At 45.0% G+C, this 18,752-nt stretch overlaps 1 protein-coding gene across 1 annotated transcript in view; it reads right to left on the minus strand.

The window, feature by feature from the left end:
• Positions 1 to 18,752, minus strand: part of L3MBTL4 (L3MBTL histone methyl-lysine binding protein 4) — a 434,331-nt gene that overhangs the window by 12,071 nt on the left and 403,508 nt on the right. Inside the window, 2 exon segments of the mRNA XM_090285146.1 lie at positions 8,028 to 8,078; positions 8,080 to 8,201. Coding sequence (XP_090141272.1) covers positions 8,028 to 8,078; positions 8,080 to 8,201 — 173 coding nt within the window.

Here is an 18,752-nt window from a genome sequence, read left to right on the forward strand (position 1 = left end):
CGTTGGTTTTTTTTTTTTTCTTTCTTTTTAGCTCTCTGCCTCTGGTGTGGACTAAATTGTGTGCACCTGCCCTTCTCTCCTGTATCTCATGGAGAAGGACGGGTAGCTCAGGGCATGTTCTACAGTCAAAGAGCTCTGGGAGTACCTGTCCCCTGCAGGTGCTCCAGAAGATGTGAGCAGGTGTGAACCCCTCTCTGCACTTCAAGCAGAAAAGAACAGCACAGGGTTGGCTTATTTCCACCTTACAGAGTGGCCCAGCCAACACCCACCGGGTGAACCTAGCACCTGACACCTCTGTATGTGCACCTTAGAGCTCTGTCCTCTGTCCACTTGCAGCTATGTTCAGTCTAATATGAAGATTTCTTTTTAGGGGTAATCAGCATGCTGATGTCTGCTTTACTCACCCCTGATGCCACAAGTATATTTTATCATGAGTCACTTACAGTCACCCTGAAGTGTGGGGTGATGAGAATTAAAAAGAAAAACCAGACCCTGTGCTGCTGCACAATAGCATCTTCAAGCCTTAGGGGCCTCTGGGTGGTTTGGGCGTGCCTCTGTCTAGCCTCCTCTCCCTTACAATTCCCAGCCATTGCACCCAGGGAGCCAAGGCTGTTGGTTAATGTGGTCTTCTGTTTCCCAGGCAGACTGAATGTATAGAGCATGTGTTTGGTATTTTCAGGGAGCAGCGGAAAGCCTTGGAATACTGAGACATGGTCACTGGGGCAGGTAGCAGCAGGGCTTACAGTATTTCTGGGGCTTAGGACACTGAGGGGTGGCTACCATCCCCTCATTCCCTAGGCTGCTCTTCTGGCCATGTCCCAACCAGGGCTAAGTGTGAGGCTTCTGCTGGGCATTGGGAAAGTTGGGCCTGTGATCAGGTCGAGCCTCAACTTTCATTGAGTTTTAGGTTTGATTAGTGGTGGGAAGATAGGGGGAAAATGTCTAGTAAAGGACTTAATAGTCACCATGTGCATGGTCCAATATGCTACAATCCAGAAGAGATGTGTGAAGGCTATGGGCTTGTTGAAGGGACAGATGGCATCTCAGGTGGGTTCTTAGCAGACACTCCACAGGGAGGTGGTGGCTGAGATGGGAACCCTTATAATTTGGATGTTGGTATGTTTGGAGATGTCCCAGAGGCTCCTTCTTCTATACTCATTTTTTTTAAATTCTGTTTTCCACAGGGGGCAACTTGGGGTGGTGGTATGGAGGAGACCTCAACACAAAGCCTCACAGGACCAGGGCCACAAGCAGGATGCACAGCCTGTGTGTCATCCTAAGTAGAGCCCAGTTTGGCCACAGCTGCTGGGCAGGAGAGGCAGGAAAGGCAGGAGAGGAGGACTGAAGTCTCCAGTACCAGCAGGCCCCAGGGAGCCTTGGAGCCACCCATGACCACGCCTTGGCCGCAGGCCAAGTGAAGTGTGTGGAGAGATGGCTTTTTAAAAACATGCTCCAGAACTTCTGCTCGCAGCACAAGGCTGTGTGTTGTTTTGATGGTTTGCATGGGTTAAAATGTCCTTTTCTGAGCAAGCAAATGAAAAGGATCACATTCCACCTTCTTAGTATTGTTAGCCAAGAAATCATTGTCCATGGCAAAGGTAGATTGGATTTTTAAATGGGAATCAATAATGTGTTAAACTCAAGAGCAAACACACCAGTGCTGCTGAGCAAGGGTGTCCTGAGCTTGGTGTCAGTGCAGCCTCTCACTGTCCTGCCTCTGCTGTCATTTAGTCTGTCTTCCTCAGATGGCAGGGGCAGTGACATCTAGTCTGCTTTACCGTGTGTCTGAAATTCTGTCTTTTTGGAAAGAGATTCTGATTCTATTCGATCTGTTTTTCTTTTTCCAAAGTGAAGAACAAGTTCCATGAAATCTATTGAGGCAGATTTTTCTGGCCAGAATTTTAAAATATCCGAAGGCTTTGATCATTATTCAGTGTCATTATTTAGTACTGTTAGACAGCATTTAGTCCCCTAAAAAGAAACTGTATTTTTTTGATACAAATTTTCTAAATGTACAGTGATGAGCCTTAACATACCATACAGTATCAGAGTTTCCCTCTCATCCTCTCAAGTTTGTGGTAAATGTGGAGAACTGTTCAGGTAGATGTGAGCAACCTCTATGAAAGAGGAAACTCCCATCCATCTGTACCCACCCAAGATGGCTGTGAGGACCTGCCTGCTTTTCTGAGGTAATGGCAGCTCTTTCTGAGTCTGGGGGTGGGCGACCTTGGCCTTGGTTTCAGGAAGCACATCTGGTGAGGGGGTGATGTCGGGTGATTCCCTGAGGTCCTGGAGCACAGTGTCCACAGTTAAAGTCCCAGCTTTGGTTTGAAAGGACTCTGAGTAAGTTAATTCTAGGAATGACACAGCAGTTTGGAAAAGGCTAGGAAAGATGGCACTGTGCAGGCTCTTAGATGGGTCCATTGCTTTACCCAACTTACTTCCCCCAGTGACCTACTTTTCTGGGAATCCTCCTGGAGCTCAGCAGGTCTTGTTTTCTTCAGTGGAGATGTTGCTTCCCTAAATCTTTCCAAATGCTGGTGTTTTCTATTTTGCTGAGCCTATAGCTGTGTGCCTGATTGTACTGGCTCAAAGTCTACTGGGTACCATGTTTCCAGTCCAAGTCTCATTTTTTAAAAGTGGTGTTTGTTATTTGCTCCCCTGCTTTTTTTGAGGGCTCGATGGTATAAGGCTGCTACGCTTAGTTAGCAATACTCTGAATTTTTCAAAACACTCCCTCCTGTGTAAGGATTGCTTTTAGAGTGACCGCCATCTTTTAAAGTTAATGGATATTTAGGGAACACTTACTTGAGGCTGGGGTGATTTCTACATGCTGCTTTAAACAGCATTTATGACAATAAGAAATACAAATACCCATATGTGAACCATACATGCCTGAGTCACACTTGCAGCTGTAATGTGTATACATGTCACATACGGCCCTCTTGTTCCCCTGGATACGTGGCAGAAGGTTACTGCATAAAATTCATCTCCCCATTCACTCACTCACACATTTGTCAGAGACCTATTCTGGGCAAGAGACTTCGTTATAAAAATGTAAAATGATATAAAGATATTTTAGTCCCTACTCTTAAACACCTACACTCTTCTATAAAATATTCCCATGACCCAGAGTAAGAAATACACTTCACAATGACAATAACTTGAATGTGTGCATACACCCACCCACTTCTAATAAAGGTTTCACAAAACAATGAACTTTCCTACAATTATCCACTTTCATCTACACCTTTGTCTTTCATTTTAGAACCACTAAATTGACTTTAAAGTCCACCTGTGCTTTGACAAACAGTGCTCCAGTAGAAACAGCCACAGTGACAGAGGAGTTAAAAGCCAACTCCCATGCTCTGGAACATGTCAGAAGGCCCTGCCTGGGCTGGCTTTTCTTCCCAGAGGACACAGAGCAGAGCAGAACAGAGGGCTTCCTCTCAGGCCAGAAAGGCAGACAAAAGGGTAAGTTCTTGTGTGGCTCCATTTTCTATCACAGCTGGCCACTCACCTTAAGTCCCACTGACCAGGCGTTAACACAGACACACACGTCCACCTTCAATGGGCCCTGTCCCAGACTGCTGCGGTTCCTCTCCAACAGGGATGGAGCACATAAAAATTTCCTCCTCAAAATGTGCCCACTGGCCTCAAACAGCCTTTCTGAATCCTTACTACCTGCATGCCATTTTTAACGTGGTGTATGTAACAGTCATAAACTTGGTTGCTGGTACTCTCTGGAGTGCCCCCTAAGTGAACTCCCTTTGAGGACTGCTTTGTTTTCAAATATACACAAATAGGACCATAACGAAACCCACACTACAAACTAACGATTCTGCTGGAGGACCTAGTTTGTTGCCAGGAAATGTGTTATAGAGTGTGAGGAGAGTGAAAGAAATTTAGGACGTGGTCCAGGCCCTCGAGAGCCTCTTGTTAGGTAGATACCGAGGCTAAGGTCTATAAGTTAGAAAACTGCCCAAACAGTTTTCTCTGGAATGCATCCCTGAGGGAGGCCATGGTGAAGGAAGCACTGGGAGCAGGGGAACTTTCTGAAGCAGCCTCTCCAATGGTTGCTTTATTTTTAATCTAGAAAATCTCTAAGGGCTCTTCCAGAGATAAAGGCTGGAAGTCCACATGTACCCATTAGAGAGATCGCAGGAAGCAGTGCCCTCATCTTCATGGATGTATTTCCCTTTTGAGACCTTCTTTAGCCTGGTGAGACCTGCCCTTGAACAGTCTACTTCCCTTTAATCACCCTCTAATCTCTCACTTCTGTTCAGTGCCAGACTTGAAACTTGCCAGATTAGAGGCCCCCTGCAAATTTCCTATTCACTGCTTCATGTTCCTAAAACAGTCGTTCCTATTCTCTTTAGATGGTGCCTCGTCCCCCACCCCCACTTCGAAAAGTTAATAGAATTTTTATTATTTTTGGCCCTCTTCTTAAGGCAAAAAACTCACCTGTTGTACACAGTTTTTCCAAATCCCCTGAAGCCCATTTCCACAGCCTCAGGCAGGAACCCTGACTCCAATCTGGCATCCGCCCTGTGGCCTTGAACACTCGCAGCACCTCTGCTTGACACTTGTCTTTCATGACACCCCCCACCTCTCCTCAGAGTGCCTCTTTTTCAGACACTTCCCCTGCACAGCCTAACTTGGTCCTGCTGATCTCCATCCTTGCAGCTCTCCGGACAATCATGTGCTTGGTGAGCACTTGCTGTCATCCTGTACTTCCACCCCTGAAAGGGTTGTTCCACACCCACTGGTGTAATCCACAGGGGTTTCCAACTCACACTGTCCCATGTTAAACTCATCTCCTTCTCCTTCTGCCCCCAAACTAGGTCCTTCCTCCAAAGTTTCATTTCTTTTGATGGTACCACTATTTTCCCATTCTTCCAGATGAACTCTGAGGCCCAGGACTTTCTCACACGATTATCCTAATTAACTTCTAAACTCTGTAGTACTGAGACTCTGCATGAAATCACATTTGGCTAATTTCACCTCTTCATCTCAGTATCTGATCTATTCCTGTGTTGTTGATTTTGACTTCAAAATGTCACTGGATTTGGGTGGTTCTTCTCATGGCTCTGTCCAGTCCAGGCCCTGATTATTCCACTCTGGGGATGTGGTGGTGTCTTCTGGTTGTCTCCCTTTCCTTGGCCTCTTCTCATTCTTACCCTTTTTGTAGATCTTTCCATTCTCATCTTCCTGAAGCACCATCTTCACAAAGCGGCTTTCTGCATTAAGAACCTACAATAGCTCAGAGTACCCCCTGACTAACACAGATGTCCAGTGCCTGGCCTCAAGCTCTGACCATCTTTGCCATCCCAGGTCACTGTTCTCTGTACCTAGGCCTGCAGTGTGCATGCATGGTGGGTAACACATCAGCTCTAGACCTGGCTCTCACTACCGACCAGGGAAGTTACTTAGTCTCTGGTGACTCAATTTTCCTATCTATAAAATGGGAAAAATGACTAATTGCCTTACTGTCATTATATTAATACCGTTTGCTATCATTATCAATGTTAGTAAAGGGTATGGTGTGTATCGGTGATCCTTGCAGACATCATACCTCTCCCATGCAACCTCCTGGTGTTCCCTTCTTTTTGGAATGGGAACCGGAATGGCTTTCCTTATTTCTTCTGCTTAGATATATCCCACTTTTGGTTTCAAAATCCAGCTCACGATGCCCTTGTCATTCAACATTCATTCAATACATGCTCACTGTTATTTATTAAGTGCCAGGTTTAGCAAGAGGTTCTCAAGATACATGTCCAGTGAGTGAAATAAGATCTTGAGTCCTCCTCTGGTTAGGGGTTAGACATGCAAGTGCAGGGGCAGTGACAGAAGACACAGATGAAATGGGAGCACTGAGAGGATGTGTAACTCAGTCCAGAGGCTTCTGTAGAAGTGTGCACTGAGCTAATGGCTGCTAGTGGCAGCAGGCATGTGTGTGTGTGTGTGTGTGTGTGTGTGTGTGTGTGTGTGTGTGTTGGAGGAGGGAGGTGTTTGAGGCAGTGATAGCAACTGTGCAAGTAGGAGAACAACATGTGGGGCTGTGGAGGAGCAAGATTTTATAGGCTGGGGTGGGATGACCCGGTGAGGTGGGGTGGAACGTCAGACTGAAATTGCAGGTGAGGACAGCCCATGGAGGGCTCAGCAATATGCTGAGGATGTTGTTGGGGAGCCAGGGACTGTTGTAAGTTGGGTGGAGACACACCCGGGATTCTTCCTTCTCTACCACGTCCACTTATTCTCAGGATGCAGTTGCTCTGTATATACATGTAGGGCTGGATCCAGGTGGCTACCCTCCCATGACATCCTTCTGAGTAGTACAGTGAGTAGGAGGGGCCAGGAGCACAGTCACTTTCAGTCTTAAGAAAAGGGGCCAGGAGCACAGTCTTTAAAAAAGGTAAAACGCAGATGAATGGCTTGAAAGGCAGGAACCAGTAACTTGCCATTGTATTCTCAGTCCAGCTCTCCATTATGTTCAGTGTTGTCTCAAGGGCAAAACCATACATGATTTGATTATAGACAAAATGGATTTTAATTCAGTCAGCTTGGCCATGAAGCTGATGCATACTTTGTAAATTGGTAAAAATTCATAAATGGAGGTAGAGGACCAGACTCTGCATGCTCTTAGAGGAACAGGATCACATGTAGTCATTTCCCCAAACACCAGCCAGCTCCTGGTGTATTCACATCTACTCTCTGATACCAGGACCATCAGAACTCAGGACCATCAGCAGGAGTGGAGGACGGGTGGGCATTCAGGGTATACAGGGAAAAATATGCTGGTTCCTCTGTTCCACGTGAAGATATGCTGGGCAGGGATGCTGGGCTGCAGAACCCACCAGGCAGATTCTGTGAGGTCCCCGGGAGAAAGAGGAGGGAACAGAGCCCACTCCAGTCCTTGACCTATGGGTGGCCTTCACTACCTGCTGCTTGTCCAAGGCTGGAAAAGAAGGCTTAATTAAAACAAGATTAAGTTAGGTTGACTATAGTAAGTGCTCAATGAACATTTGGTGATTAATTTAACTCCAGCTCTAATATCGTTCTTAGAGTAACCCAGGGTTTTCCTTTATTTAAAAAAATTAACTAAGGCCTGACTAAGGACAATATCTTTATGAAAAGGAATGTCAGTCGAAGACCTCTTCCTTAAAGGATAATTGTATTTAAATATGAAGCATTTCTACAGCATTACAATAAGCAATGGGTCAATAGGGGGGAGGGGGGAGGGAGAGAAGGGGGATAAGTAAGGGAAGGGTTTAGTCAAAGGATGTGTATAAATGACTCATGGACATGGACAACTGGGAGGGATGTGATTGTGGGAGAAGGGGTGGGCTGGGTGGGGGAGAGAAATGGGGGAAAATGGGACAACTGTAATTGAAAATCCAAAATAAATAAATAAATAAATAATAAAAAATAAAAAATAAAAAACAATAAGCAATGGGACTACCTGCTCCTTATTAAAAACTAATATTGTAAGACATGTTCATATTAAAATCAAATCCATTTCTCTCTCTGGTACAGCATCTAGTGCAATGTTGTGATCTAATTTCCTTTAAAATCTGTGACTTCAGATGGACTAATGGGCGGGGCAGAGCTGCTCAGCAGTGAGACCACAGGGTCCTCAGGGCCCCATGGGCACCAGCAAAGGGAGACCCTCAGAGCAGATAACACCCCAGGGTGGGTGCTCTCCCAGGGCAAATGCTGCTTAGGACAGGAGCTTCCAGGACACAGACTGGATGCTTGTACCTCTGGGCCTCCTCAAATTCCATCTGCAGTGCGGGGCTGCAGGCTTGGCCCCTCTGACTGATGAGCCCAGGGCTGTGGCCACGGAGCACAGAGATGGTTCTGGGATTTGGTTTGGGAGAGGAGGGCAACACACATCGGGCTCTCCAAACTTCTTCAGTATCATGCCTTCCTTCTCCCTTAAATTTGATACATTGAATTCAGTTCACAGGAGAAATTCTCAGCAGTTGGGCATGCTCATTCCATGGCTGTAGAGCAACTCCACTCACCTCATCCACTGTCCATTGGGCCACCTCGCCTGCCTGGATGTCAGCCACACCTACCTGGAAGCAGCTTGCGGTGCTGCTCCCTGCCGAGCGGGAGGTCCTGGGAAGGGTGGGTGGACAGGGATGCCATGAAGACCGACTTGAGCAGTGCCTGTAGTGCCTGCTTGGCCACGTATTCTATGAGAGGCAGGAGTTGGGAAGCACAGACATGCTAATTAGTGAGCAGCATGTAGGTCAGCCTCTCATTACTGAGTCCAGAGTCAAGTTAGGTAAAGTGCAGACACAGTGGAAAGTCTGGTCTTCTGGTCACCCGGCATCATTGCTAGGAGTCCCCAGCATAGCCAATACCACTGTTGTGTTTCAAAACAATGTTCATGAAAACCAGTTGTTACGTAAAGCCCTGAAGTCAGTGGTTAATAAGCAGGTTTGCATAATACCTATGATACACTGTTTGATGCCAACGAAGAGCTAACTTGTCCCTGCCACCTGCTCCTCTCTCCTTAAATCAGGGGTCAGAGGAAGCACAGAGCCTCGCTGCTGTGACTATTAAGCAGGTGGGCACACAGACATGTGCATGCACACAAAGAACGATTTCTTCCTGGAAGCCACTTTGCAAGTCTCCAAAGAAGAAATGAGCCCAGGTCTACACCTGGCTACCTAGGTCCGCTGGGGGACATTGAACATAAAACACAGTACAGGGTCCTCTTGAGATCCTGGGTGGCAGCTGCTGCTATGGCTCCCAGCCGGCCAGGATGACCTCACGGATACTTGTGGAAAGAAGTCCCACTATACAACGGCCCACACACACAGGCACTCCTAAAAGGGTGCTCTCTTTTCAGAGCAAAACCTCTGAATGTGCCGCGGTTGAGTCTATGGCATGAACAACAACAAACGGCCGCTGGCTGTTGTTTGCCCAAGACTGGCTGCTATCACCAAGAAGTAAGACTTCCTTTCACCTCCTGCTTCTCTCCCCAGTCTTTCTGAACTCCTTTTCCACTTTCACAGGTGGCACTACTCTTATGTTATACCCAACGTTTTACGGGGAAGCATGGATCGCAGTACCCTGATATTTCGCACAAAATGGGTAAGAGCAAAAACGTTATAGCAATTTCAGAGAAAACGCATGCCTTTATGATATTTTTAAAGATGTTTTCAATATAGATTGGCAAAATAAAGTTGTTGATATTTTAAGACTTTTAAGAAAGAGGCCACAAAAGGAAATGTTTTAAGCCCTCTAAAAGCCTACCTTTCCTAATGCAAATGGAGGTTAAGTAAGCAGTTGCTACATGATTTAAAGTCTATTATGATAATTTGGGTTTTACTAACCTGAGTGAGAACAGCTATTATGCAAATATTTCCATCTCAAATTAACTGTTTTTAGCAGGTGAAGTTGGCCTGCACTTCGCATGGTACCAGACAGTAATCAGAGAGGGTCTAAACTGTGAAAGAACCTACTCATCCCCTCCCTGGCTGCTCAGCACAGACGTCCTGTAGATTTACCAATGCCTGCTGTCTACATAGATAAAGAGACAGCAAAATTGCAGCCTCCTCCCAGATTCTTATACTGCAGTTGCAAACAGCAGCAAATGCCTCTCTAAGTGCTGACTGTCCAACACTGACCTTTTTAGTATGTAAATAGGTTATCTCCCTCTGTGTAGTTCAGCCAACAGAGTAAGGCTACAGGTTCTGAAGGGAAATTTTGCATCTTCTTCAAAAGCCAGCATGTTTACAAATGTGAATGTTCTTTAATGAAGTTGTCAGGTTGGACAAGGAGCATGTACAAGACAAGCCGCCAAAACCCAGGGTGGGAGTGTCACAGGGCAAGGCGGCAGTCACAGCCATACAGAATTACTGAGGGCTTTCCTGGGAAACCAAGAGTTAAAGCTATGTACTCTTAGGGATTAAGACCTGAGCCAAAGTCGGCTTTATTCTGGAAAAGAATCACTGCATCAATCAATCAGTTGTTTTTGCTGAAATAACATGGACTTAAAAGAAAAAAAAAAAAAAACCCGCATGTGTATCTCTAACCCATTCCCTTTGTGAATAAATTATGTATAGTGTTCAAAATATACAGGACTCTAAAAAGACACAATTAATGAATCTTGTGTTTTGGAGATAGAGAGATGTCAAGTGATGATAATCAGTTCCTATAATTCACAAATAAGTGCTGAAGGTATGTGAAAAAAACCATTGTGCTCCCAAGCAATGAAATTTGCCACACCATAATTTTGGAAGCAAATTGTCTTGGCTGCTGAGCCATCCTCTTGGAAATAAACCTAAGGTGTGGTTGCCAGGGTTAACAGCACTGAGGTTCCTGAGCCCACTGCTTCTCATAGTTCTGAGCTCTGGAAGTCTAGGGACTTCAGGCAGGGCAAGTGGCAAGATGGCCTTTAGGTTACAACTAACGTTGGGGACTCTAGCTTTATCCTATCCAACTGGCTCTTTGTCTTTTATGGCTTTTGAATTCTGTCAACTATCCTCATTAAATCAAACTATCTTTTTTAATGGAGGTAAATCTAGAGTTTGCAAAAGATGAAGAGAACTTAGTGGGGAACAGGCCCTTTCTGCCATGGGCAGTGGGAAAAGGTCTCAACCACCCGCTAGGCTGCAGATCCCCTACCTGGTGTCAGTTCTCTGTTTACCTGCAACCTCAGGTTTCGGGGAATGCTGGCCAGCACCAGTTACACACTAAACACAAAAATCATTTTTATTATTATCAATTTTATTTTATCAACTGTATATCATGAGATGGTAAGCCTGAAAGTTGAATTTTCCTGCTCAGAAAGACTTGAGTTAGGTTAGAGAGTCCCAGAGTAGGGAGTTTGTTTGGATAACCAGTCTGCCATCTCTAAGACATGCTTGGAGCTGACAAAATGCACCAGCAGAACTGGTGGGAGGGGGAAGGAGAATGTGCAGAAGGGCTTACTTAGTGGGGTCCCAGCACACCGTAACCACTCAAATGGTAGATGTTACTCTAAATTCAACTGTAAGCTCCTAGAGGCCAGGATTGGTTTTCTGTGAAGGAAACTGGCATAATTAGAAATGAGGACAATGCAATACTAATGTTCCAATAGTAACAAAAGAAAGGGAATGCATTTTGGACAGTGTTTCACAGTGCCTTCTTTGTGTCATTTACTAGGTCTCATTTCTTCCAAAGCTGATGGTTTGGGGGTGAAATCTTCAGGTTTAGCTGAAAGAATGCTAGGACAGGCTTGCTTCAGAGGACTGTGCCACCAGGGTAAGGGGGGGGGTCCACATCAGCTTGCCTGGTTGTGAATCCAGGTCCCCAATAGTTGCTGAGGAAACTTGGGTGAGACACTTAACTCCTATGTATCAAGGTTCTTCATCTTTAAAGAGGGGTAATAATAATACTATACCTCATTGAGCTCTTGGGATTAGAACAGCTCCTGATACATTATAAGTGTTCAGTCCACATTGGATATTACATTACTGTTATACGATGCAAAGATATTACAAATTGTATTAATAGTGAATATGAGGACATAAAATATTTACCAAAGCCAGTGTGGCTAGACTGGCCCAAAATCTATAAAAGCTGAAATTCAGACTGAAACTCAGGATCTTCAGGGCAGCATTCAGATTTCACACTCAAGTGGTCCAGGAATGACCATGCAGTGGTCACCAAAACCATTGGCAGGAGCCCCAGTGGAAGGAAAAGAGAGCAGGAATCCATAGTGTGCTGCCAATACAGGGTGGGGTAGCTGTTCCCCAGGCAAACGAATGCCAGCGTGTGGCACCCATGAAACACTGAAAACTCACTCAGTCTTCCAGCTTTGAAATTCTGTGGCTCTGACAGACTTTTAAAATGTGGGATGGTTTACATTATTTTAAATTCTGTGCATAAAATTAGACTTTCAAAATTATCCACTTAAAAATTATACATACATTTTTACCAAATGTGAACACATTGATTTTAATTTTTACCAAGCCATCACAGCTCTCATCCTATTAGATCTCACAAAATAGTTGGTAATAAATCAAAGAGCATAAGCCTTTGATGAGGGGGTATACTGTCCTCAGAAATCATTCTCATGAAATCAAAAGGATATTATTCTACTTTGGGGCACTTTAAATATATAGAGTCTTCTAGGTTAGAGAAGGACGTTTGCAATGAACAGAGTGCAGACAAGATCTTTTTAACTGGGTTACTTCTGTATTTCTTCTGCTGGGCCCAGCATCCCAGCCCTGTGTACACCCAACACAGTGGAGAGATAGGGGATGCTTCTCAGATATGCTGCCTCTCTGTAGCAATGATTCCCATCCAGTTCCCCTAAAAGTCAGCAAGGAAATTCAGCCTGTAGAAACAGCCCTCCTACTGGATATTTTAACATTTTAATTAATCAAAATCCTTTTGCCCCAGAAAATGAAATGGATGTATAGTCCTGGCTTTGCCTCTAACATCAGTGGAGAGTGACAATACATGACTCTACCCCTACACTTCAGATGGCTTTACTCTTCCTGACAACAGAATGATACATGTAATACCTGTCACCTCAGTGATTTTCCATATGTAGAATAGGTTGTTGGAAGAATTCTTTTGCTACAATTTTTCTCTCTTTGGGTATTTCTTTTGGCTTTTATGCCTTTTAAAAAATATAACGAAGTGTTTAATGATTCCAGTCAAGGTGCTTGGAGATTTGGAGCACTGTCAAGCTTCTGAGGCCAGGATCTTCAGCTCTGTATCTAGTTCCAGGTTTCAAGGAGGCCCTGGGTCGGAGTGCCAGGAGACTTGGCCACAGGTCTGAGTCTATTCAGCAGCACTCAGAAAAGAAAATATATAGTTTCACCTCCCAAAAAGCTGTCATTCCCTTTCGTGCAGAGGCAGTAGCTTGCTGGAATCCAACTGACTTGCTGATGTCAGCCTCAATGGCCAGTGCTGTCTGCTTGTGCTCTTGAACATGGAACACCCCAGCCAGGTGCAGACCATCTTCTCCAGGTCCATGGACAGCCAGTCTGGGCCAACTGTGGGTGGTGTGTGACTCAGGGTCTGCCTTTTAGGTGAAATGACCAAACAGACTTAAAAAAAAGTATTTAGCTACTAAAGGTCTTTAATTGACCTGGAAATAAATGAAAGTAGGTCCCTGATTTCCTCTCTGCCCCTTTCACTTGTCCTTTCTACCCCTGCCCCACAAATCCTTTAAGAAAATGTTATTTTAAAGTGTGGCTGTTTCTTCACAAAAATTCACACAACAAAACTGAAGCAAGTGAATCATAAATGTTAACTAGAGACTTCATGACTGGGATTCAAGTTATTTTTAATCCCACTAAAAATGGAGACCCATTTCACAAGTAACATTCCTTTCAATGAAAGGGGTAACAATTCTATTTGTTCCCAGCTCCAAAAATAAGCAAGGAAAAAATAAAATTGCAATAAGTCCCGATATCCAGTTGTGTGATTTTTCTCACCTGGTGTACAGTCTTGAGGCAGTCATTGACTGACTTTTATTACTTTACCCAGCACTCACTGGGAAGTTACTCTGTTGGAGGCACTGCAATCCAGTGATGACTTCTGTTGGAGAAGCAACAACCTGTTCAGACCAGGCTTTGCACTTGGTAATGGTTTTTTCTTCCCACCATCATCTGTTTTCAAGGTCTTTGTACTTAATATTGTTGGAGTGTCATTTCTATGCTGCAACATCTTCTCTTGATTTTGATGGGTTTGGACTCAGTCTATCCTCATTTTCTTTTTTTATCCCCTATGTTCCTCAAAACAAAAGAGAGTGAGTGGTGCAAACATGATCAGGAGACCGACCCTTCCTGTGACTCCATGGGAACATCCTGCACAGTCATTTAACTTAGAGCTGGCTTTTGGCACACTGCTGGTTCTTACATGCTATGTCATGCTATATCAAAACAAGTGGGGTGACTAGTTTGCTGTACTATGTTCTCATAGCCATATTGCTTTTTTTTTTTTTTATCCTCACTAGAAGATATTTTTTCATTGCTGAGAGAGAGAGAGAGAGAGAGAGAGAGAAACATCAATTGGCTGCCCTCTCCTACACAGGGACAACACTTCAAGCAATTGTCACACCAGACAGGGCTCATGGCCATATTGTTTAGATTTCATAATTTATATCTATAGAGTGCTTTATGATTGTAACCATTAGTCATCCCTCATCACAAGCCTGTTTCTTCCTGATTTTATAGAAATGTAAGAGATGAAGCAGAAAAAAGAGAGGTTTTCCAGGGATTTCCCAGGGGGCTTTCAAGAGAATCACAAACTGAATGAAGAACACTGACTGTTCTATATCTAAACACTGTCCAACACATTAGCTGTCAGCCACACATAGCTACAGAGCACCTGCAATGTGAATAATGCAAATTAAGATAGGATATAAGTGTAAAATATACTCTAGATTTTGATGACTTAGTAAAAAATGTAATCTATCTCAATAGTGTTTAAAATCTTGAATTATATATTGAAATGATATTTTAGATATATTGAGTTACATGAAGTATCATTAGAATTAATTTTACCTGTCACTTAAAATGTGGTTACTAAAAATTTTCATGCTCCATATGTGGTTAGTGATTTATTTCTATTAGGCAATATGGTCTTAAGAGTGCTGGTCATGGTCTCTCTCAAGATTTGCCCCTGGTTGCAGGGAGGGGTGAGACGGTTTGGCAGAATTAATGACTCATTGAAGTAATGACGATGTGGCTCCAGTGGCCTGCATTTGGCACAGCCCCAGCAAGTCCAAGAGTGGGAGAAGACAGGAAGACCTGAGACCATGGGCAGTTCACTGTGGTGAGAGAGTCCAGCTGAGACAGGCTGCCTGAGCTCTTGTTTCAGATCCACAGTTTATTGGTCGTGAGAGCCAAGCAGTCTATTTGCCACACAGTTAATCTTCCATAAATGTCTGTGGAGGGGATGAACACATGCCTGACTGAATGAATGCATGTAACAGGAGAGAAGAAACTGTCTTTGCTACAAACACAAAGAATGACTTTGAAAATTAGATTGGGAACCCTTCAGATTTAGAACCACTTTCTCTAAAAGTGTCACTTCACACCCTCAAATTACTAAATCCTAGAGGGGTTTGTGGCAACTCAGCTGTGCTATTTCTTTACCAGGGCTAGGGTAGCGGAGAAGGAGTTAGGGAACAAGAAACTTGAAATTTCTATACTCCCTGTTGCCATTTTCCAAGCAGCCCTCTTCAATCATCAAGAAAAAGCCCAGCCTCCCTCGAGGTCCCACCTTTGGGGCTTTATAATGCATTGCCTCTTCTTAGGTATGGCCCTCCCTCCTCAGCCATGCTCCCTCCCTCAGCGAAGAATGAATGACCTGGCTCATGGCTCCTGTCAACTCCAGGACTGCCTTTCCTGTGGGCGATGTGCCTGCCATGGCTGTGGGTGCCTTCCCCTTTGGTTGTCCTCCTGCCTGCTGCTCACAGCTGTGTGTTTGAAGATGGAGAAGCACCGGCTCCTCACTCCTCACAAACAGCATCTGGCCCCACAGTCTGCTGCTGGTCTTCCCACCAGAGGGTCTCTTCTCAGAGTTCCTACCCCCCTGCTAGAAACCAGACTGATCCATTTCTGCTTCTGCACACCACTGTCCCGGCCCCCAGGAATGTAAGCCTACTCCTCTCTCCTTCAAGCTGTCACCCCTGGTCCTCAGAGTGCTTCTCTACCTGCCCCATGCCTGCTGGCCTGTGGGACACCACCTTCCTGGCTTCCCTTGCCTTGCTGCCTCCACATAGGCACTTTCTAAATCCCAAACATGACAGGCAGTGATGGATTAAGTCAGTTAGTAATCAAAAGTGGCAAACAATACACACTTTGTAGAACGGGACTCAGAGTCTCATGTTCCACGAGTGGTTTAGCTCTCAGCTTTTATTTCTAAAGGCAGGGTTTTAGTTCCTTTTTTCATTCTATTTCAGCAAGTACCCCTTTTAAGGTTCCCAAACCCAGAGGCTCAGGGTTTCGGCAAAGAGGCCCTCAGGCCAACTCCCAGCCATCAGGGGTGAGGTAGGCCTTCCCAGGGTGGCTCCTGTGGGACCCCACCACCCTCTACCCTATATTGAAACTGACTGTCTACTTTGCAGTCTCTGTTAGTGGAGTTTAAATTGAAGGGCAGTCACCTCCAACCCACCCTAGCATCCATGGGGTAATAGAGTGGACACACAGTGCAGCATCATGCAGGTGCTTAACTCCCAATGTGACTGTTGAGCCATCTGAGGAACTGGTGAAGAGACAAAGAATGCAGTGGCCATCACCACTTCCATCTGTGCCAGTGAAATGAGTGTCCATGCTATGGGCTCTTCTTTGCCAAATATATTTATTACCGAAAAGGCAGGGGATTGTTTGTCATAAGGAATCTAACTAACTCCTGATTTGATACTCAAGAGGCAGATATCCCCTGGCTTGATTTTAACAAAAATGCAGAAAAATCCATATTAACTTTTGATATATTAGTCGCCCAATAAAATACTTAAGAGTGTAGAATGTTGTTTGATACCTAAAGGGTAAACTTTAACTTTAGTATCTGCTTCACACAGCTTGAGACATCATTAATTAACTTCTTTTGATTGAATACTACAAGCAGTCACTCAGCATGTAATTTTTATCCTCTGCATGACCATTTCTTTGCTCGTGAAAATGAAAACATAATTGAATGAAGACTAGAGGCAACTTGACCAAGGACTGGAGTAGCTCTTCTCCAAGTGGCACTCCCTCCCTTGTTGCTTCTTGTTCTCACTCTTCATATGGTACAGGAAGACAAGCCAGGTTTGGGTTGAAGTGCACAAATTAAAAGGCCCTACCGTCCTTATACATGTGCCAGTGATACAAACAAAAATACTACTGCACCTGAAGAAAGTTTAATTGTATGTTAATTCCAGCACTTGGGTGGTGGTAGTGGATTGAAAGGAGCAATACATCTTTAAGCGAATGGATTTGGAAGCAAAGCCGTTGGAGTTGAGGGCAGTGTGTGGGCACTCAGTGCGCCTGGTGTGGAAGCCAAGGCAGTTCTGTGTGCCTGGCTCTTAACTTGCTCAGCCATTAACAGAGATTGGGAGGGGCTAGTGAGTTAATACAAGTTATAACCCTTAAAATCTTACACAGCCTTCCTTTGGAGGAGCAAACCCCTCACTCCCCACATAACACTGGGTACACAGAAGGTGCTCAACAGCTTTCAGCTGACAAATAACAGGGCAGGAATAAGCCATGGGAAGGGGGCAGAAGAATGTATCCCTCCTGGCTGATGGAAGGCCTGAAGCTCCCCACTATGCATGTGCCACGAGTGAACAACTCTCTGGACTTTACCTCCTTTTTCTCTGCACTGCCCTATTACCAACCATTGACACACTCTCTGAGCAAGGAGTCTGTGGGTGCTCAACCTGACAGAAAACCCCAAGACTCCAGTTTCCTATGCTCACCGTGAGGCATAGCCAGCCCAGGGCACAGCACTGTGCCTGCCAGCCAGGAGCACTCAATCACAGTGACAAGAACTGCATCAAATGGACACGCACACAGCTGCCAGCACCACCGGGGGCTTCAGAGAGCTCTGCCCGCAGCAGTGAGCTGGAAACCAAGGGGACAAACATTTGCTAGGCTTCTCTTACTGTTGGTTGTATCTATTACACACAACTTCAGTAGAGGTAGTGTTATTAGCCCTTTTTTACACATAATGCAGTGGCCTCAGAGACACTAAGTGACTTGGCACAAGTTACTCAGGCAAGGGGAAGGGCTGGAGGCTGATGCCACAGGCTACCACACTGGGGGCATCTCTTTCCTCTAGCCCTTTAAGAGTGGCTCCTTCCCATCTCTGCTCTTACATTTCTGTCTAAAGGGTTAGTGGCAGAGCAACATGTGTGGGTAGGTGTTGTGTGAGAATCATTCCAGGGAAGTCAGAGCTGCCTCTTCCTTAATAAGGAAAGTCTCTGCATTGTAATCTAAAACCATTCTATCTCCAGATAGGTCTTTGGAACTATTGTTGGATATATCTCAAAATAAACCTACTCCCAGGGGTTCTACCTGGGACCCATGCAGACCTGATCAAAGAAGTACTTCAAGCTCTGGAAAGAAGAGGGATCCTATGTGCAGCCCAACTGGGCTAGCAGGGCCTGGGGACACAGTGCTGCTGCTCATCCCTTCTTGTCTCTGGCACTGAAAGCTGCCTCCTTCCTGGCACGGAGCTCAGCGCAGACGCTGCTCTGAGGCACTGCCAAGGGCTCTCCTCATGGAGGTGCTGACATGTTAACAGAATCAGAGAAATCAGCCTGTACCATGGGCGGTCTGAGATACAAGAGACTGATCTATGTGTCCTGGGAGCCAACCTGTTTTCACAGGCTTGTGTGCCCCATCTTCCCTAGAGGAGCTGTTCCCATTTGAAAGTGGTCCTTGGGGGGACACTTTCAGCACAGGACAGCCCTGAAGGTCCTGTGACTCCCACTCTGGGAGAGGCAGGACTTAGTGGAAGCTAGGTTGCCCCACATGGATTAAAACTGAGTGCCCCCTGTTAGGTGTTTATCACATTGTTTACTGTGATTCTTTTCTTTTGTTGAAAATACTGAATTACACCAACATTCAAGAAAACTGACTCATTCTGGAGCCAGATAAGACATGCAATAATTCAAGTGTTGCCAGAAACTGGGTTCTAAGCCTACAAAAGCTATTCTGTTCAGTCATCTATTTTCTCTCCTAACACAAACGTCACTTGATGTCAATAAACACAGATAATACATATGACCTTTTCCAGTTTATTAG

This window comes from Furipterus horrens, unplaced genomic scaffold, assembly GCF_987537825.1.
Source record: "Furipterus horrens unplaced genomic scaffold, mFurHor1.1.pri manual_scaffold_8, whole genome shotgun sequence".
NCBI classification, from domain to species: domain Eukaryota; kingdom Metazoa; phylum Chordata; class Mammalia; order Chiroptera; family Furipteridae; genus Furipterus; species Furipterus horrens.